The sequence below is a fragment of the Eretmochelys imbricata genome, chromosome 5 (assembly GCF_965152235.1).
Source record: "Eretmochelys imbricata isolate rEreImb1 chromosome 5, rEreImb1.hap1, whole genome shotgun sequence".
Lineage (NCBI taxonomy): Eukaryota > Metazoa > Chordata > Testudines > Cheloniidae > Eretmochelys > Eretmochelys imbricata.
In genome coordinates, this window is record NC_135576.1 from 28,842,436 (window position 1) to 28,864,048 (window position 21,613).

General features: G+C 41.0%; 2 protein-coding genes across 5 annotated transcripts in view; both read right to left on the reverse strand.

Annotated features, from left to right (window-relative positions):
• Positions 1-4,300, reverse strand: part of TTC33 (tetratricopeptide repeat domain 33) — a 127,095-nt gene extending 122,795 nt beyond the window's left edge. Inside the window, exons 1-2 of one of the 2 annotated variants that reach the window (XM_077816791.1) lie at positions 4,144-4,300; positions 2,861-3,090 (exon numbers count right to left, since the gene is read on the reverse strand). In XM_077816791.1, the coding sequence (XP_077672917.1) occupies positions 2,861-3,081 (221 nt within the window). In that variant the 5' untranslated portion in view covers positions 3,082-3,090; positions 4,144-4,300. Of the gene's footprint in view, positions 1-2,860; positions 3,091-3,606; positions 3,658-4,143 lie in introns of those variants that run through there. The other variant, XM_077816792.1, reaches the window with a different exon arrangement.
• Positions 4,301-9,142: 4,842 nt separating this feature from the next.
• PRKAA1 (protein kinase AMP-activated catalytic subunit alpha 1) overlaps positions 9,143-21,613 on the reverse strand; it is a 30,505-nt gene continuing 18,034 nt past the window's right edge. Inside the window, exons 3-9 of one of the 3 annotated variants that reach the window (XM_077816794.1) lie at positions 20,935-21,028; positions 19,940-20,084; positions 17,970-18,057; positions 15,914-16,138; positions 13,480-13,966; positions 12,665-12,791; positions 9,143-11,642 (exon numbers count right to left, since the gene is read on the reverse strand). In XM_077816794.1, coding sequence (XP_077672920.1) covers positions 11,398-11,642; positions 12,665-12,791; positions 13,480-13,966; positions 15,914-16,138; positions 17,970-18,057; positions 19,940-20,084; positions 20,935-21,028 — 1,411 coding nt within the window. In that variant the 3' untranslated portion in view covers positions 9,143-11,397. Of the gene's footprint in view, positions 11,643-12,664; positions 12,792-13,479; positions 13,967-15,913; positions 16,139-17,969; positions 18,058-18,600; positions 19,011-19,939; positions 20,085-20,934; positions 21,029-21,613 lie in introns of those variants that run through there. The other 2 variants (XM_077816795.1, XM_077816796.1) reach the window with 2 other exon arrangements.

The following is a 21,613-nucleotide window of genomic DNA, read 5'->3' on the forward strand; positions in this document are numbered from 1 at the left end:
TTAAGTGAATTTAAAGCTTTTTAATCTTAATGCTATCTGTGTCCTGCCCGTGTATATACCTGAGATTCTTTGCTGTTTTTTAAAAGCTTTATTGCATTTTACATAATACACAAAAATAAGGTAAAAATATACAAAAAGATACCAAGGTACATAATGAGCCAATAATTCTTCCATTATGTCCAATATCCCAAAACAAAATACAAGAAAAGGAAGACAGACAGACTCAGATCCAGCTTATACCTAATATATATACAGGGTCGGTATCAAGTGAAATACTCAGCTACAGAAGTGCAGGTGGTTAGGAATATTATGGTGATGAGTGTGGTATAAAAACCTATAGAATATAATAGAATAGGAATGTTTTCACATTGTCAAGATTGAAAATACAATTTCTTTCAAATGTATAAATCAAAAAAGTGCAACAGATAAAGTGATACTTCCAATGCTGAACGATTACAAAGTGATTAACAACGCATCTTGGTATGTGGTGTAATTTGTGTTTTCTGGTATAAGTATCTACATAAACAGTTAATGTTGCTACCTTAAAAAATATTGACAACATACTTAAAACTGGTTTTAGTTATTCTGGAGGAATGTCAATACTTTAGACCTAAAATAACAGAATGAAGAGACACAAAAGCTGTACAGAATTATATTAACTTGTTTTATTAATAAGCTAAATATATTCTCTATCTTAAAGTTGTTTTTCTAGATGCAGTATGATAGTGACAGTGGAAGTGTCTCTACCTCACCCCTCCAAAGTTATCAAAAGCTTGATTCTGAGTATCCGAGGCTAAGAAGGTAGTTCAGTTTTCATATGCAGTAAGTTTTTGTCTCTCTGCTGAGACTACCCTACCATCAAAGATACCTAATCATACCCCATATGATGTTGGTTTATGGGGTGTGAACATATAATAAAAAAAAGGAAGGACTACAAATTCACTTCATGTAGGCCACCAAAGAGTTGTCAGTGGTTATGACTAGAACTGGCTGAAATTTTTCAGTCAATTATTAAATATGCAGAAAAATGCAGTTGCAAGTCAAATTCAATGAATAGTTTTGGCCAAATAAAAAGTGGGGGGGAAGTTTTGAAAAAGTCAAATTGTGTAAATTTGACACAATATTTTTTAATCAAACTGTGACAGTTCAAAATTTTGTTTCAAAATGTCATTTTGAATCACTGTTCAAAATGCTTTATTTGACCTAAACAAAAAAATTTCAGTTTTTCATTGAGAAAAAACAACAACAAAAATAATTTTGTTTCAAAATCTTTTCTGGTTCAGCAACTAAACTGAAAAAAATCAATTATGCACTCTGCTCTGTAATGACTGATTCAGTACTGGACTGTATAAGCAATTTAGTAGGATTTATCTTTTAAACATACATGAATCCAGAAGCCTCTATTGCAGGGGTTGGCAACCTTTCAGAAGTGGTGTGCCGAGTCTTCATTTATTCACTTTAATTTAAGGTTTTGCGTGCCAGTAATACATTTTAACGTTTTTTAGGTCTCTCTCTATAAGTCTACATATTATATAACTAAACTATTGTCGTATGTAAAGTAAACAAGGTTTTCAAAACGTTTAAGAAGCTTCATTTAAAATTAAATTAAAATGCTGATCTTACGCCCCCAGCCCATGCCAGCCAGGGCCCCGCTCAGCCCACTGCCGGTCTGGGATCCCGGCCCTGCCCACATAGAGTGGGTACTTACCTTCTCCCTGGTTCTAGCTCTTCCTTTCTCTCTGCACTGAGCTGAGGGTGGGAGTGCACTGAGCACAGGGCTGGGGGTGAAGGAGCAGGCTGGGGGTTGGGGTGTAGGGTCTGGCCAGGAGCTAGATGAGGGAGGGGACTCAGGGTTGGGGCAGGAGGTTTGGGTATGGAGTGCTTACCTGGACAGCTCCCATTTGGTGCAAGGGGTGCAGGTGGGAATGTGGGGGGGCGGGTGCAGGAGCTCTTGGTTGGTGCTCAGGGTGGGGGTGGGAATGTGGGGGGTGCAAGAGTCAGGGCATGAGGTGTGGGGGGCTGGGTATGTGTGGGGGGTGCAGGAGTCAAGGCTGGGGGTGTGTGAGGAGGGTGCAGGAGTCAGGGCAGAGGGCTGGGGGCATGTGAGGGGGTGCAGGAGTCAGGGCATGGGGTGGAGGGGGCTGGATATGTGTGGGGGTGCTGGAGTCAGGGCTGGGGTCGTGAGGGGGTGCTGGGGTCAGGGCAGGAGGCTGGGAGTGTGTGGGGGGGTGCAGGGGTCAGGGCAGAGGGCTGGGGGTGTGAGCTAGAGTCATGGGGATGCTCCCAGCCCCCTGCCCAGAGTGGCTCACGGCAGGGGTTTGGAGGGGATATGCAACTGATTCCACTCCCCTTTCCCCAATGCCTGTCCCCACCTCTTCTCTGCCTCCTCCCTGGAGCAGAGAGCTCACTGCGGCTCCACTTCTCCCCCTCCCTCTCAAGTGCTAACAGCTGATCAGCAGCAGGGAAGGAGAGGAGGTGGGGCAGGAACTCAGCACACTGGAGGAAGAGGTGGGGGAGGGAGGAGCTTGCCTGCCCTGCAGCAGCAGCTGGCAGGACCAAGCTTCTTCACCCTGCCCCTGCAGGGGGGCGGAGAAGAGCAGGCCAGGAAGAGCAGGCACACTGCTGCCTGCCGAGGTCCCAGCCGCCGGCCCAGCTCAGCCCGCTGCCGGCCTGGGTTCGCCAGCGGTGTGAGCGGGGCTGGCGGTTGGGACCCGACAGGCAGCAGGGTGCCATTAAAAATCAGTACGCGTGCCATAGGTTGCTGACCCCTGCTCTATTGGATACTTCCTACTAGTCAGAAAAAAATAAAATGGTATTTAGTGTTAAGTAACCCCAATAAAGATTAAAATAACGTTGGTACCTCCTATTTTCAGCCAAACGTGCACCTTCATCTTTCAGCTGTTTACTTTTCTCCAGACAGTCTTCCAACAGAATCTCCTTTCTTCTCTTAGTGGCATGGAGCCAGTCAACATCATCATTATCAACTAGACCTTTGTCATCAGCAGCTTCAGCTTCAAACTGTTGGGAAGTGGCCTTCGAAACCTTCTCACCAATCTTCCTCTTCCACCCAAAGGAAGCCATTCTAAAAAACTAGATGAAAACATTTTTTAACAATTTGGTTTCTATGTGTATAGAGAAAAAAAAACATCACACAGTAGATTAATTTGCTCATCTTGATACAGAGAAAGTAATATATCAAACTGCCATTCAATCACATGAATATTGAATTGACTGGCAGTCTAGTGACCGCACAAGGCCAGTGTAATTTTGAAAGTATATGGGAAACATTTCTCCTTCCGGGTGATTAAAAAGAGAAGCAGTTGTCTGAAGTTGCTGAAAGCTGTAGAATGCTGAAGTCGTCCTGGCAGAGAGAGAGAAGACAGAGGCCACAAGATGCATCAAGATGGTCAAAGATACATCATAAATTACAAAAGCCTGTGATAACTAGGATGTGTATCGACTACATTTTGGAAGGTGAATGGAATTTAGGGTACTGGTCTAAATCTATAAAGCTCTAAATATCTGGGGAACTGCACTCCTCTCTGCATCGTACTGCTACTGTGCTATCAGCAAGGTGTTCTCTGTGAAGGGCCTTAATTTTTTTACCACTGGGGCAGGCTGAAGGTTTCTTCCCCATTCAGCACGGAACAGCAGCATGGTGGGTGGGGGGAGAGACGTTGGTGAAGGTGCGGAGGGAAAGAAGGTCCAGAAGAAGATGATTTAACCTTTATTTTTGGCAAAGCCACCGAGAGCCAGGGAAACGCGGATGATTTGTTTATACTGTGCTATAGAGCTAAATAAATGGCACGTATAATGACACGGCAGAGACCCGGGGGAGGGGGGAATCTGAGAGTGTGTAACTTGCTGTTCAGCAGCTTACGCGTCCCCCTCGGCGCCTGATCTAGTCCACCCGCGGAGGAGCTGTCCTGACTCACAGGCTCTGGGGCCCCCACCAGCCTCAGAGAGGGCAGGGGCGCTTTACTTGAGACTGGCCGACCCCAAACCGGCGCGTTAGCTCAGCTGTCAGCCGCAGCCCGGGAGCCCACCCCACTGGCGGAGCGGGCCCGAAAGGGGAGAAGAGCCGAGCGCGGCCAGGGCGCGGGGTGGGCTCGCTGCCGGGGCCCTACTGAGGGAGGCCGTTACCTTGCCCCCCTCGCCAGCTTTTGCTCTTCCGCCACCTGGAAACGCACGACCTTTGAACCCGCCCCGCACGGAAGCGGAAACAGCTGCCAACAGGGGGGAGACGGAAGTTGTTCCTCCCGGCCTGCCGGCTGGTTCCCCCAGCCGCGGAGAAAAGAGCAGGGGGCGGCTTGGCCCCGCCCGCAGACTACAACTCCCAGCAGGCCGTGCGCCCGCCCTCTCTCTGGGGCATGGGGGGGCCGGTCGCGCCGCTCTCTGGCGCCGCGGAGAAGTGGGAACTTCTCTGGCCAAGTGTCAGGGCGTGGCCCTGTTACAAAAACAACAAGGAGTCCGGTGGCACTCTAAAGACAAACAGATTTATTTGAGCATAAGCTTTGGTGGCTAAAAAACCCACTTCTTCAGGTGCCTGGCGTGAGAGTTACAGATGCAGACATAAATACACTGACACATGGAGTGACCTCCCAAGTGGCCAGCCAGGGCTGACAGGGCCAATTCGATCAGGGTGGCTGTGGTCCACGCCCAACAATAGATGAGGAGGTGTCAATTCCAGGAGAGGCAAAGCTGCCTCTGTAATGAGCCAGCCACTCCCAGCCCCTATTCAAGCCCAAATCAATGGTGTTAAATCTGCAAATGAATTTTAGTTCTGCTGTTTCTCTTTGAAGTCTGTTTCTGCAGTTTTTTTGTTAGAGTATATAGCTACTTTCAAATCCGTTACAGAACGTCCAGGAAGATTGAAGTGTTTTCCCACCGGCTTTTGTGCGTTACCATTCCTGATGTCCTATTTGTGTCCATTTATTCTTTTACGTAGGGACTGTCCAGTTTGGCCAACATACCTGGCAGAGGGGCACTGCTGGCATATGATGGCATAAATAACATTAGTAGACATGCAGGTGAATGAGCCTCTGATGGTGTGGCTGGTGTGGTTGGGTCCTCTGACGGTGTCACTAGAGTAGATATGGGACAGAATAGGCAACGAGGTTTGCTACCGGGATTGGTTCCTGGGTTTGTGTTTGTGTGGTGTGGTGTGTAGTTGCTGGTAAGTATTTGCTTCGGTTGGGGGGCTGTCTGTAAGCAAGGACTGGCCTGTCTCCCAAGGTCTGGGAGAGTGAGGGATCGTTTTCCAGGATAGGTTGTAGATCATTGATAATGTGCTGGAGAGGGTTTTAGCTGGGGGCTGTACGTGATGGCCAGTGGTGTTCTGTTATTTTCCTTGTTGGGCCTGTCCTGAAGTAGGTGATTTCTGGGTACCCAGACCAGGACAGGCCCAACAAGGAAAATAACAGAACACCACTGGTTTCCTATGAACCACGGCCAAACAACAGGCTTAATTTAATAATCGTGCATCTCCTCTGCATGGGGATCAGGGTGCTGATGAAAAACACAGGAACTCCCAAGCTGTCGTTTTCCAGAAAACTTGCCCCAAACAATTACAAGCTGTGAAATAGCCTGGCAAGGAACTACACGTTCTTCTTACCAAAGTACAGTCATTAGAATATTTCCTCTTCTTACAGTGTTTATTGATTTTCTCACAGTGTTCATTTTATTCAAGAACCAAGGGTGCCTCACCTGTCTCTCAATGATATGAGCAGTGAGTTAAAGTACTGACAGTTGTTATCCAGGAGATTGAGTAGAATATTTTTGCCAAGCATGCAAACAGCAGTCAGTATTCACACTCAGCTGGTCCCTCCACATTATAGTGGATGAGAAGCTGGATATGAGTCAGCAGTGTGCCTGTGTTACCAAGAAGGCTAACGGCATATTGGGCTGCATAAATAGGAGCATTGCCAGCAGATCGAGGGAAGGGATTATTCCTCTCTATTCGGCACTGGTGAGGCCACACCTGGAGTATTGCACTACAGAAAGTATGTGGACAAATTGCAGAGAGTCCAGCGGAGGGCAACGAAAATGTTCAGGGGGCTGGGGCACACGACTTACATGGAGAGGTTGAGGGAACTGGGCTTGTTTAGTCTTCAGAAGAAAAGAGCAAGGGGGGAATTTGATAGCAGCCTTTAACTACCTGAAGGTGGGTTCCAAAGAGGATGGAGCTCGGCTGTTCTTAGTGGTGGCAGATGACAGAACAATGAGCAATGGTCTCAAGTTGCAGTGGGGGAGGTCTAGGTTGGATATTAGGAAACACTTTCACTAGTGGTGAAGCACTGGAATGGGTTACCTAGGGAGGTGGTGGAATCTCCATCCTTAGAGGTTTTTAAGGCCCAGCTTGACAAAGCCCTGGCTGAGATGATTTAGTTGGTGTTGGTCCTGCTTTGAGCAGGGGGTTGGACTATCTGACCTCCTGAGATCTCTTCCAACCCTAATCTTCTATGATTCTATAGTACAACAAAGCAACTACTCTGCTGGAATTAAGGACTCTCTCCTCCCTTCCCAAACAGGGACCAGCACATGGCTAGTACCATGAGAAGCAGCAGAGTAGAGGCCTTTGGTCACTCCCCCCCCGCACCCCAAAAGGAAACAAACATGAGAAATGGTCTAGAAAGTGAGGTGATTATACCTCCCCCCCAGCTTTCCCTCAGCACTGAAATGAGGCTACCAAAGAGCTCTGGTGTCTTACAATAATGAAGCCATGAGCTACGATCCTTTGGTTCCAGCCTCACCTTCATGGGCTGGACAGGCAGCCACATTACTGCTCTAATGCATACAAGACTAAACAATAAGTGCTATATACCTTCCTCTCTCCCAAAGCAGGTCAGAGCAACTGAGACAGCTTATTTCCATGAAATTGATGTCTGATGCCATTGACACTTCCTCCTCCTGCTCGGCTGGACCCTACTTATTGTCACTATTAGACAAGAAATTGGTTAGACAATAAGTGCCCTGAACTCCATATACTCCTTAAGCTAGTCTTGAAATTTGCTTTGCATCATTGTGGTATTGGGTAGGACTAATGGTCCAAATTTAGGATTAAGAAAGTTGACCAAGAGGTTCCTTAATACAGCTCCCTTAAAAAAAAAAATCATACATTTCCAAAAAATCACCTAGTGATTGTGTGTCTTTATTTATTTTTGCAGTGCACAGAACTGCAACTCAACCTAACCAACTTTACCTACTTTGAATTTATCTCAACTTTGGCCCAGCATCCATAGCTGCTTTGGGAAAACGGCACTGCAGCTGTTATTGAGGGTCAAATTTGTAACTCCAGGCCAACCTGAGCTAAACTGATGCATCACAGAGACTGAAGCATGCTGCAAGACTCTGCCTGCAAATGCTCTAACTTTAACAGTATGGTGTCACAGGTTGTGTGTAGTCCAAGGTAACCCTAGTCGTATTTAAGATGAGCATTGCACCCATGAACTGAGAGTTTGAACCCTCCCTTGGCAGCTTTCAGATAATCTGTTATGCAGATTTGTTCTCTGTCTGTGTTGTGCAGGAGTTCCCTTTGCAAGTTTTGTTCTGAGCTTCAAGTTTCTAGTTTAAGGCCTGAAGTTTTAAAGTGCTCTAAAATCCACATGGCCTCTCTGATTTTATTTGAGTAGTATCAAGGAAAATAGCATTAATTAAAGAGGGAAGAATGAAAGATTCTCTTTTGAGATTAGCATAATGTAATCACAAGTCATGCACCTGATAAATTTCCAAAACAAATGAACTGAGTGTGATCAAAGGAAAGCAAGTTGCGGGTCATTTTGTCAAGAGGTTCCTGATATACTCCTTAACATGAGCTACTCAACATTTTTGGTGCAGAATTAGGGAGTGGCATAGTGGTAGTGGGAATTGGGAGGGTGCAATTTAGGGACTGTGCCCCACTGCCAACCCTCACCTTCTTGGGCTGTGCTTTAGAACAGCTACGTCCCAACCCTTAGTTCAACACTAATCTTTCATCTGAAGTCAAGTTTTGTGGTGTTGATTTATGGGGTGTAAAGCAGATCAAACTGCTGAGCTAGTGTAGTTAGTGGAGCTATAAAGCATGGTTATTGATAAATATCTTGTAGAAGATAGTAGCATCAATAGTGAGCGTGCTACGGAAATGAGAGATGGAATTCATTCAGTGGTCACAGTTATTGCTATTCCATTAGTTTAATCTATACTTTTGATAGTTTTCTGGATTTGAAATAAATGTAGCATCCACTTTAAATTAGTATACAAAATTTTATGGATACCAAAAAGACAAAGTAGCATGCACACAATTTTCAAACAAGAGATGAGTATTTTATATTGACTAACATACAATTTCACATCCTTGAAAGGTAAAAAGTCATACAGCTATAACAAGCATTTTTCATTCAGTATTGCCAAAAATTGCAATAGGAAGTAGGCACATCTTGTTTGTAAGAAAAAAAATGTTCATTTCTTACAACATACAATGGTAATCAACTGACAGTAAATATTTATTTCAATGTCAAGACATATGGAAAATGGTCTCTGAAATATTGCACCACAAAGATGGACTTTTACCACCTTACCAGTGTAAGTTACATTACATGTGGACAAACAGATTTATCCACATTTTATGAACAATTACAATAAAAAAGCAAGAATATTTGAGGGGCCTCTCCATGTATAGCAAGCTTAGGGGAAGGGGGGGAAAAAGAAAAAAAAATCTAAAAAGCAGTTTTCAGTATTCCCTTTGCAATTAAAGATGTAGTTGATTAAGATCTCCCCAACACAGCCCCACTATGCCTTGCAGTGAAAATTTGTTTTGATAGCCTATTGCCAGATACTAATGCAACATTAAGAAAGTCAGCTTTATGTCTGATGAAGAAAGTAGTTTAAACTGTCAGAGTAAAAGTTTGAAACAGATAAATGAAACTGGAATCAAATAGGTTAAATAGTCCCAATTCTTCCTTCACTGCCCCGTATTTAAAAATCAATTCCAATGAGAAAGGCTTGGGCCATCAAAACTGACTTCTTATACCAATAAAATTTACTTTATTTAAAACTATGCATTCTGTCAGAAATATACGTTAAACTTCATACTCCAAGACAAAGTAAAAACATGGTCGCCTTAAAGCACAAAAGCTGGAAAAGTATAAAAAGTAAAGCTTATGTGTGTTGAGCATTACAAAGTATTTGCAAACCAGGAACAGCTACAGGTTCAAAAGATTTCATTTAACATATGCAAAAGAGACAGTTTAAGTGTTTCTGAATAAGGAAATACTGCAATAAAAAAATGTGCGTTTGTTATGCTATTTGTACAAGTGCAATATTTAACAATTTCAAAATAAAACAGCGTAGCTAAAAGGGATCACAATAACTTATTGAATAGATGTATCAGAATTAATTCTGACAAGACTAACTTTTAAATAGTAGAATTTGTAATTGGTCCCCCATCCTAACATCTAAATTCCGTCAGCAGTATAAACCCAAAGCATCATCTTTAAAGAAAAATACAGCTTTCTGTTTTGAAATACAGTAGTGTAATCCTGCTTTATAGGGACCACGTGTGACACTTCTCTGAAGACAGGCGGACAAGAGTTGAAATTGAAACTTGTACCCAGTTACTGATAGACCATGCAACTCCCAAATTCATAATGCTAAGACACGGCAAATCCTGGGGCTTAAGCAGGTGCAGGTTTCTTTGAATTCAGTGCATATTAGAAACACTTATGAACTTCTAGAGTTAGATAACCCAGATTATTGTACTACTCTTGCAAGGATAAACTATTCTTACTGCATCTGTATTTAGCAGTTCACTGCGGGTGAATCCTGGACAAATTGAACTCACTGGCAAAACTCCCATTAACTTCAGTGTGGTCAAGATTTCACTCTATATGTTTGGGTTCTCTTAATTATAAAGTGGCACTGTAAAGAAAAACTAGGGGGAGGAAGAGATCTAGCAGACTCCATTTTGAAGTTAACATACAACTCAACTGTAAGATTAAACATTTTCTGGCATAAACAAATTGCTTCAAATTTGTATTTATCATAGTTAAAGGAGCAAAAGTACATCCAACTACAAATAGAGAAACATTTAAAATGTTTTCATTATGTGCATGTGCTATGATTTGTCCAATATTACATTAAAAAAAATCAAATTTCTTTCTGAAAAACTGAAACAGACCTGGTAAATTTAGAAGCCTTAAACTATTCATGCCAATTATGTCAGCATTTGTGATGAAGTGTTAAAAGTTCAGTGGAATATTAACACACAAATTTACGTGCTTTTATTAGCATTGACCAGTTGTATATTTCAGTTTAAATGACTGATCAATTGCACTGTTAACTTTAGAATCATTTAATTAAAAACAACAAGATGTGCTATAAAATGATTTGGGCATCCTAATCTAGATAAATAGTTCCAACTGCAAAATGAGTTCTATACAGTCCTATAGCTGACCCAGCGTGTGATATAAAGAACACTGATAATTTAAGAATAAACTCAGTGTAAGATTCTGGAAAAGCACTCACACATAGAACTAAGGAATCCTCAGCCTGTAGCAGCATGCCAGGAGCTGATCCACTGCTACTACTCTAAAATGGGCTAGTGAAACCGAACAGTTCATGAACCCACTGAAAGCCTTCCCTCTTGTGGAACACTGTTTCATGGTGCATAGGAGACAGAAGAATCTCCTTTGCATGAGCCTTCTCAAACCTTGTGGTATGGGACCACAATTGTTTCACTGACCTAATATAGCCCACTGGATTTCATCTTTAGTGCTTACTTAGTATTCAAACTCATAAGAAATGCTGACTGTTTGAACTCTCCAACATATACACAATCAAAATCTATCAAAGTTATTAAAAAAGTAGTAAGTTATGATTTGCTTAAAAATATTCACCCAAACTAGCTTGACTATTTACTGCCAATTATAAGTGGGATGAACACCACAGCAGCTCGAATGTGTTCCTGCTGTAAGACAACAATGGTATACTGAAACTACAATTGCAGATTGTGCCCAACAAGTCACTGTCATAGGTCACTAGGCTAGCAGGTGAACATTTACCTACACTGCAACAAAATTACCGCCAGTGTAAATACAAATAAAATGGTCCTTATGGTTAACTGTAATGTTCTATGAAGCCTAATGTGCACTCAGTGTAAAATGTTGAGAACCACCCAAAGGCCCTGTAATTTATTGTACCTGTATTATACTGTTGAATAGTAGACAACGTAATCATAACTCACTTCAGCTTCAGTGTATTAGAGGTCTAACTGCTCTTAATCATGTTTCAATCCCTGTGCAAACTGCATTATGTGGCTAGTCTTCAGCGCCTTCGTTAATTGTAACTTGATTATAATTGGAAGCATTTGACTATGATTTAGGCATGCTTATTGCTACAAAAGAAATAAGCCAATCTTTAAAATTATTGTGCAAGTATTTTAATAAGATTTGCACACATCTCAAAAAATTCTATGGTGTGACTCCCTGATCTTGGGGTTAAGTCAGCTGAAGAAGAGTCAAATGAAGATGTCACTGATGAGGTAAGGGACAGATCTGCAGATTTTCCTTGTGCATCACCATCAGACTCCTTCTGACAAGATCTATAGCTGCTCACAGAACCTGATCTCTGCGGTGTGGTAGTCCCAGATTTTGCTTCAATAATTTCATCTAGAAAAAAGCGAGAAAAAACGATGAAACACTTTATAGCAGCAAATATAACAAATAGCCACTAAACTGAGAATTTGAGGTCCCCTCACCATTAATACCAAGTCTTTGAAAGGTAATCTTGTTTTCTACTTTTATTTACACAGCATTTGCATATGTATGTTACAAATCAAAATATATACAGCAGATGCAGCAAACCCTTGTATTTTTTCACAGGGTTAACACAGGTGTTTGACATTCAAGTTACTCAAAGACACTTGTGCACTGGTTATCAAATTAGCTGAAGAAACCGAGGGCAGTAACCCTCTAGTCCAGTCTTCAACTATCTGCTCAAATTAGTTTACAAAAGTATGTTTGCATTGAGTTATGCTCTATCTAAACCATGAACTTCTACAATTTTTTAAAATAAGTTTAAATATTTAAATTCACACTGCTGAACTTGTCCCTCACTTTGCCGTTTTGGCAGACCAGTTTATGAAGCCGAGACTGGAATTCCATAGTAAAGATTGTAAATAACCATCTCCTCTTGTATCTGCCACACCCATCCCAAAACCCAATTTTGTATTAACAATTCTGTTTGAGATTTTGATCTGCAGACTTCGGTCACTGGATTTTTTTGGCAGAGAATATGGGACAACTTAGCCTGATAAAACTAAGAATGCAATCTTCACTTGGAAATAACGTGTGAACCTGAAGTAAAATCCTAGCGGAGACAAGGCAGTTTGTAGTTAACAGATCCAGGTAAAGACTAGTACGCCCCACTGTCTTGATCTTGACCTGCCAACTCATGTGAAAACTACAACTGCCTTGTCTTTGCTAGGATTTTACCTCAAAATTAGCTAACAAATTAAACCCACCCACACCTTTTTTCCTGAGTGAAGACAAGGCCCAGGTCCTTAAGGGCTTCCAAATCACATTTCTAACTGATATTTAAGTGTGAAAGTCCGAATTACACCACTACAATTTCTTCAATTGTTTATAATTATATTATTCCAATAGTTATGTATTTATTCTCCTTCACATACCATCAATGCTACGGAAATCCAGTAAGTACGTCCTACTGTCCACCTGGTATAACTGTAAACTCATTTTAGAATATGTACTAGTCACTGGATTCTTCCTTCGAACACGCAAGTAGTATGGATTTACAACCTGGTAAAGAATACAGATGAAATAGTTAATTTTCATTATAATTTTTAAAGACCGTGATAAATAATGTATACAAAACACAAACCTCCTAAAGCAGGGGTGGGCAAACTACGGCCCGTGGGCCGGATACGTCCCATCAAGGCTTTGGATCCAGCCCACGGCCTGTACCACTCCTGAAAGTGGCCAGCACCACGTCCCTGCAGCCCCTGGGGGACGGCGTGGGGGAAGATGGCTCCAACTGGCCAGGAAGTACCCGCAGGAAGGGCAGCACACAGAGGCCTCTCCCCACTCCCGGGGCTGCAGGGACATGGTGCTGGCTGCTTCCGGGAGCAGCGCAGTGTGGGGCCAGGGCAGGCAGGAAGCCTGTCTTAGCCCCGCTGCGTGCCGCTGCCATCCCGGAGCTGCTCCAGGTCTGCACCCTGCACCCCAACCCCCTGCCCTGAGCCCCCTGACATACCCCTCCTGCACCTTAATCCCCTGCCTTAGCCCCCTTGTACACCCCCCCTGCACCCCAACTGCTTGCCCTGAGCCCCTTCCTCCACACCATACTCCCGCCCACACCGCAACCCCTGTCCCAGCCCTACATGTAATTTCCCCACCCAGATGTGGCCTTCAGGCCAAAAAGTAAGGTATCAATTTTGTGTTTTAAGCTAAACATAACCATCTGTCAGAAAGCTTTTTGTTCCCTCACCTTCCATTCGTAATCCAATTGTTTAATTGCTCGACAAACTTCTGCCATGATGTCATTTGGTCGACTTTGACTCCGAATTCCTAAATGCCACTTAGCTCTTCTTACACCTTGGTGTTTTGACTTTTGTGGGTTGAGCTCATCAAGTGTGTGGCGTGGCCGTGGTGCTTCAGCTACTAAAAATGGCACTCTTTCAGGATGAGGGCGAGACAAATGGTGATCATCAAGAAAAGAATCTGGTGGGCTTGTTGCCAAATAGAAGTCTTTGGCCTCATTCATTATTCTTCTGTTATCTATAATGAGGTGATAGGCAACTGCTAAGGGGTCTTGATGATTTCGGCTATATAAACAGCTTAGCACCTCCTCTTCTGTGCATTCAAACTTCTCACACACTTCTTTTAAGGCTTCGTCATCAATCATGTTTGAGCTATAGGAGGGGTCTTCAGGAAAGAGATACTTGGGAAGGTCCTGCTTGAACCACTCATGCTCCCTGGATATAAAAATAAGTAGTTTTGAGTTCAGCCACACAGATTTTATGTAAACTTTTAAGGAAAACCGAATAGTTAAAGACAAACTTTTATTAATTATGAGATTTAATAAAGCATTTCATTGTTCTTAAAAAGGAAAATTGTTGATGTCAGGATAACCCAGGAAAGCTGAAACTGAAAGCTCTATTTTGTTTTAGGTCAGGTCAACACCAGGAAAAGGAGGTGTGTTTTTAAAAAAGTGTTAGTACACACCAGGCAAGTTGTAGTTTTACTTGACGTAGGGGATAGAGGTTCATACACTAAGAACACCAAACTACAATTTGCTTTGTCTACACTAGTATTTTACATTGTATTGGCCACCTTTTTCACCTAGCATAGACATGGCCTTAATATTTCAACTCTAGATTATACCCTACTTGAATCACACTCTAGTAGGTTGTCTGTCAACTCCTTGATGGCAGTAACAAAAAACACAAACTCCTTATTTTTAGAATTTTCAACTTAATTCTAACAATGTTTACTCATTGCTGATCATCATGCATTAGGTGTCCCCTTCTCCTCCCAGCCAGACCGGAACCAATAATTGATTTTTCGGTCCATAGGCTTAACCCCCAAAAAAGTTTTATTTGACCTGAAATAAATTTTGGTTTTTTTGGTTGTGTTTTTCAGTTTAAAAAAAGTCCAGCTAAATTTTGAAATCGTCAAAATGTTTTGTTTTGAAATGGTTAAAAAAAATTTTAAAAAAATTTCCAATTTTTTCTGCCAAAAGTATTTCTTGAATTTGACCCAATATCCACATAATACTTGTGCATAAGAAAGGTCCCTAGTCCTGTTATCTAGAATAACCTACCTCCTTGATAGGCATTAGGACAGGGATTGGTAGATGTAAAGAAACTGGAATTTTAACATTTTGTTAGCCATCGTTCATTCTAATCTGTATTCAAGAGTCACCTTCCCTCACTGCCCCAAAAGTTAGTAGACTTAAACGGCCAAGGAAAGGGTAAGAAAAGTCGGTCAGACGACAACCTTTTGGTACTGTCTGGTATTAACCAGCATACAAGAACAAAGATTTACAGTTTACATTTCAAAACACAATAAAAGTTAAAATACAGCAGAAACCTTATTTTTCAAAGTTGTCTGACCCACTGGAAAATACAGTAAAGAGCAGATTGGTCATTTCAGTGCACTGAGCTAGCTACATAAGAAATGTCCAGTGATGTGTCATGAAACAAGAATTTTGCAATGACAATTGGTAGTAAAGACTATGAAAATATTACAATATTCATCTGAAGATACGAAAATGTAACAGGGCAGTTAATCAAGGAAACCAATAAATTAATTTTGCAATTTGTCCTGTACAAGGAGTGAAAGCAGGGTCTTATGGTTAAAGCACTTGCTTCAGTATCAGATCTAACCCTACCCTGCCACAGTCTTCCCCAGACACCTTCATCACATCACTTAGTTTCTCTGTACCTTATTCGTTAAAAGCATCTGTCAGATTAGTATGCCCCCCACCCACCAATTAGCACAATTATTATAAGGCCTAGTGTTCATAAAGCACTGATATCTTCTGATGGAAGGTACACGAAAAGTATATTACACACTAACATTAACACCTATCTTTCTTTAGGATTTGTACATCTTTATGTCTCTTTCTGCCCTAATCCCAATTTTTAGAAGGATCTCTTTTTCCCCCTCAAGGATCAATACAGACACTTCAATATCTTGAACTCCAACACCTTTTAAGTGTATTAGTAATAGAATTCTAGGCATAAGCAGATTTTGCCTTTGGAACCAGAGCTGTCAGATTTCCAAAAGCCAAAACACAAATATGTATATCAATGGAGAGTAACAATAGGTTGTATGGCAGAACCATTTTTATGAACGATTTCTTAGTTCTGTTGATTTCTACTGTGGCATCTGTGATTAGACATCAATTATTGTTTTACCTAATGTCTCTGATTGTAGCTCTCTTCATGGGATCCACCTGCAGCATGTGTTTCAGAAGGCTAATCACAGATGGATTTAGATATTGAGGGGTATAAAAGATACCATCACATATCTTCTTAAAAAGCGTTGGCACGTGATCATCATCAAATGGAAGGGTTCCACAAAGCAGAGCATAGAGAATAACCCCACTGCTCCAAATATCTACTTCTGGACCTGCATATAATCTGGAAAAGGTTATCTGTTAATAAGTTATAGTAGCACAGTACATTTAATTATATATCTTTTTGCAACTTGTTTATATGTTGTAGTAGTTAAAAGAACACAGACAAACTGAGGCCTACCAGCACTGATCAGGGGAGGCACAGTATGCACATGATTGTGAAGCTGAACTCCACCAGACAGGTAGGGCATGGACATATAGATGAATTCTGCTCTATCTATGTAATGTACCATAGTGCTAAATTGAGGGGAAGGCCATACCACAGTGACAAGGCAGGTCAATGTAAACATGTATTTGGCAAATTATATCCAAACCACAAATATCATCCTAGGGGGAAGGGAGATTAAGTTCCTATGTTTCCTTGTCCCATTTACTAATAAATCAGATGCCTGGATTATGCTCAGCAATAGTAACTACTGCAGTGGGGTGGAAGTCAGTGGGTTGCCCAGAACAGACAACATTAAGGGTATGTTTATCCTGCAATCGGAGGTACAATTTGCAGATCGTGTAGGTACTGTATACTTGTGCTAGCTTTAATCTAGCTATCTTGTAAAAACAGCAATGAAGATGCACCAGTGGCATGGGCTTCAGCCTGGAATGTTCAAACTTGTACAGTTCCCACAGTACATATTTGCATTGCTAGCAAGCACAGCTGTTTCTTCATTGCTGATTTTTAGCAAGCTAGCTAGATTAAAGCTAGCATGTGTATACCTACACAAGCTGCAAGTCACACATCTGACTGCACTCTACAGTTGACTAACTGTGTTGGAGGATTTAATAGTTGCAGGATTGAGCTAATAGGCCCAAATGTCACTTGCCCTAATATGCCACAGTAAAAGTTCACACTAATACCAAACTTTCCTGCCTGGAACTTTTCTATCTGTTAGTCAGAAAATAAAGTGCTACTTCCAAAGTGTGAACTATGATTCATTAGGTCAGTGGTTCCCAAACTTTTTAATAAGGCAACCCACCGACTGCATTTGGGGTTGTTTTTTTTTTGGTGACTCACCAGACACTTATCTCCTAATTTGCCCCAGCACCACAACCCTAATTCTGGCCCAGTGCAGACAGGAGGCCTGGTGGAGTTGGGGAGCGAGCCCACCCCACCTTTACCCTGCAGTGGCAGCTCCTATCACATGAGACTGCACCTACCTCCAGGCATTGCAACATGGTGCACGGAGTTGTAGAACCACTCATATTTGGCCAGTTTCCCCCCATGACAAAGGGGAAGCCAGGCCAAACCTGAATGGTGCTGTGACCCTGCACTAGAGCAAAAAGCTGGGCCCAGCCTTCCAGCACAGGAGCTGCCACTGCAGGGTGAGTGTGAAGCGAGCTCGCTTTCCATCTCCCCCAGTCCTCCCCTCTGCACCAAAACGTTTGCCTAGGTCAGGGCCCAGTGATGGGTTAATCCACCATGGGACATGGCAACCCATCTGGGACCTTCCTGCGATCCCCTGGTGGGTTGGGACCCACTGTTTGGCAAAATACTGTACTAAGCAGACCTTTTGGTAATTCTGGAAAGTGATAGATACAGTTTATGATATTCACTGTACATGAATTTTCTAATTGATAAAACTGCATTTTTACCAAACTGACTTGGGTACAGCATACACACACTGCAGTTTGGACTACTTGACACAGTACAGTGACACTGAAGGGGCCAATAAAGCTGACTAGGCCACTAATCAACGTATAGGTAAGCTTCAAAAATTAGCAAGGGAGGGAAAGTCAACGTTGAGCTTGTGTACTATAATATTGTCTTGTTATCTTTAATATTAACTAGCAAGGTATTTTTCAACTACATGAATACATTCATCGAATATAAGAGATACTACCTTCCTGAAATTACTTCTGGTGCAGCATAGTTAGGGGAACCACAGCTTGTTCTTAAAAACTCTCCATCTGACATCATATTTGAAAGACCTGAAAGTGTACAAAAGCAGCTACTAAAAAAATTCAGCTAGAGGAAACTGATTACACACTGTATGGGCATCTTAATCCAACCACTAATGCTAATACGAGTAATAAGTTATAGTTTACTTTTTCTAAATTATAAAGTACAGCAGTTTAGAATTACTGAAATGTGTACAGAAACAGAACAGTGCAGTGTAAGATGTTGCATACAGTATACCAGAAATTAGTTTTGCTCTTCAGCATCAGTTCAGTAAAACTAAAGACATGTATGCACATGATCTAGGCATGCCTAAGAGAATACATCCATTCCAAGACGCAGCAAGAAAAGTCTGTTTTGGAAATGTCCAGAGACATAATGGAGGACTGAGTTGTTCTAAGGGAGACACAGGACTGCAGTAAGGTGGGACTTCAACAAGAGAAAGCATTCTTAACAGTGATTGCTTCCAAATGCCTGAAGTGGAAGACCACCACAGAACAGTCCAAGGAATAGCCTCTACAGAACACAAGATTCAATAGCAGCTCTTTACAGAACAGTATAGTGATTGTACCTACAGCAGCAGACGGGCACTCTCTCAACATCCACTGGGGAGTTGCAGACTACAGCTTGGATAGGATTGAGTGTTCTGGCTATGGCTTACTGCATTAATGCAATACTCCCTTTTTTGAATCTGAAGTGATAGAGAAGAGTGCCTCAACCAGTTTTCATACTTATTAAACTGAACAGGTTTCTTTATAAATACTCGTTTAGTTAAATAAGTTCAACAGCTTTGCTAAAATTTATCCACGGTAATAAAGCCATTTTAACAGTTAAAACTGCATTTTGTTTTGCTGTAAAAGAATAAGTAATCGTTCATCTAAAAGCATTCTGCATATCAACGTAGTAAAACCCTTTGACAGAAATAATTAACAGGACTCCCAACCCCCAATGTATTTGAACACCATACCTTTGAAATAATTGAATACTTAGCATTTATATAGCACCTTTCATCAGAGATCTCAAAGCGCTTTACAAGGGCGGGTATAATCCACTATGTCTACAAGAGAAATATCAGGATTATGTAGCAATATGGATACCTGTCTATGTTTATATGGCAAGAAGGTTTCCTAATGCTGGCAGTCCTGAAAACTAGCTGCCCGTCTTTCTGCAGTTGTATTTTGTGCTCTTTTATAGCAAGTCTGTACAAGTAAAGAACTATAACCTTCCTTCCCTTGGCTAAGCAGACAATACATAGCAAGTGCAAGAATTAGTAAGAAGTTAGTTCCTCTTTTACCTTTCATTATCTTCAGTTTCAGTTTTATACTGTCATTGTCATCAGGGTAGATCTTTTTACTTTTTTAATTTTAAGTTGAATTTATAGTTAGATATGGAAAGTAGTACTGAATAATAGTACTAAGTGCTATACCATCATTAATGCCTTTCACTAGAATGATGTGGTTCTTATCAAGTTTGGTGAACCGTCCTTGTGGATCAGAAGACATTGAGTTATTAAAACAAAAGGTGGATAGTTGTCCCGATTTTACCAGTGGAGAAAGATATAGAAGATAAGGAACTTGCCAAAAATCAATTTTGAAATAAATGGAGTAACATGCATTAAATGCTAAATACAAATTTAATACTTAGTGACATTTTTGTTCTACCAGACCAGGCCAGACTATTAATTTTATCCAGTCACAAAACATCTGGCTCAAAGATGACCTATAAGGAGAAGAAAACTCTGCACTAAGCAATGTTCTCATATTTCTTTTTGGGACACTCCTTAGGTTCTTGTACTGTGCCCATCACCATAGTATCCAAGTATCACAACTCCAATAATTGAATATTTTCTGCATTAATAAATAGCATCTGATGAAACTTGAACATGATCAAGTTTAGAATAAAATAAATGCTCACCAAAATCAGCTATCTTGGCATTCATGTGTGCATCAAGCAGTACATTTTCAGGTTTCAAGTCTCTATGTACAACCATATGCCTGTGACAATAATCCACACCAGAAAGGATTTGCTGGAATAAACGTCTACTCTCCTTCTCATCAAGCTAAGAAAGGAAAAGAAGCCATTTAAAATACTCTTATCTGTCCAACATTTTTCTTGAATCAGCAAGAAGTAAATATTATTTGTATTACATTTCCATGCAAGTCAGTATTTGGATGCAATAAAGAATGCAACAGGTTATACTTAAGTATTTTACAGTCTGGACACTTTACAGATAAAATAACAGATGGGAAGATGAACTGACTACCACACAATGATTCAGTGGCAGAGCCAGCAGTAGAACCCAGAATGAATTTTTCTAGCCCACAATGCCTTAAACAGAACACTTTTAAGGAACGTTATCCACTGAGTTAATTACACAGTCAAAACTTGCTTTTCCAATCAATTTCAGAAGCATGACTGTCAAAGAGGTCATGTGTTTAGGAACATAAATCCTTAGAGCTCACGCATTCTCTATTTTTGCTTTATGTAGAAAAAGCATTTGATATATCGGATTGAAACAAACATCAAAAGATGCAAATTCAACTTGATCAAAACCTTTAGAAAGTTAAAAATGAAAGGTTACATAAAGTTAGTCTGCTTTGCACAGATGCAGTAATTTTGACTGATTAGAATTAGTATCACCATTCAATTAAAGAGGCAAGTGCAGTTTCAAATAAGATAAAACTACATTTATGAATGAAATTCCATAAGTTTAAACTAGCAGACGCCACTTATTAATGTTAGTTTCAGAGCAAAGTTTACTGAGTTAGAAAAAGGATAGGATACTTTGAGACATGCTACTGCTAACTGAAAGACTAGATAAGAACAGCTCTTCACCTAGCGAGAAACATTTTTGCAAAAGTGATTATAAAATGCAATCTACTGTTTTGTAGAGCTGAAGGTCATCTTACCCTTCCATTTTTACAGATATAATCGAACAGTTCCCCTCCAGAAACATATTCCATCACCATGAAAATGTCAGATGGTGTACTGATGACTTGGTACCTGATAAAGGTAACATATCTATTAATTCCACTGCACACCCACAAGATACAACTAGTTAATTATAATTAAAACAGCATTGGGCTTTGTTAAATTTGGATATAAGCTATACTTTAGAACTAAATATTTCCTATATGAAATTAAGTTGTTCAGAAATCCCTGTTTCAGTATCTCTCATCAGGGAATGGGACCACTGCAGCAACAGGTGGAAGCATATTAAAGAGAATTTACACTTCTGAGTAGGAGGCCCAGTTTTAGCCAGCAGATTAGGAATAGAAGTTTCTCAGGCCTATTAAAAATATTATAGCCCCCTTTCCATAACTAAAAAAAAAGCTAAGGAAGAGACAAGTACTTGTTAGAGACAAAGGGCATCACTATAACACAATATTATTCTTGTTATTGTACAAGGAGTCAAACATTTAAATATTTATAAAATACAAGCAGGAAGGGGTTTAAGGAGATCGAACAGTTGCAGAGAAAGTTAGGAAGCTTACCAAAGTAATGTAGAAGTGGTTAATTGAACAGTTTGTTTAATCAACCCCAACATGCTTGGACTTGTTTTCTCGGTTTCCTATATGACATTTTATG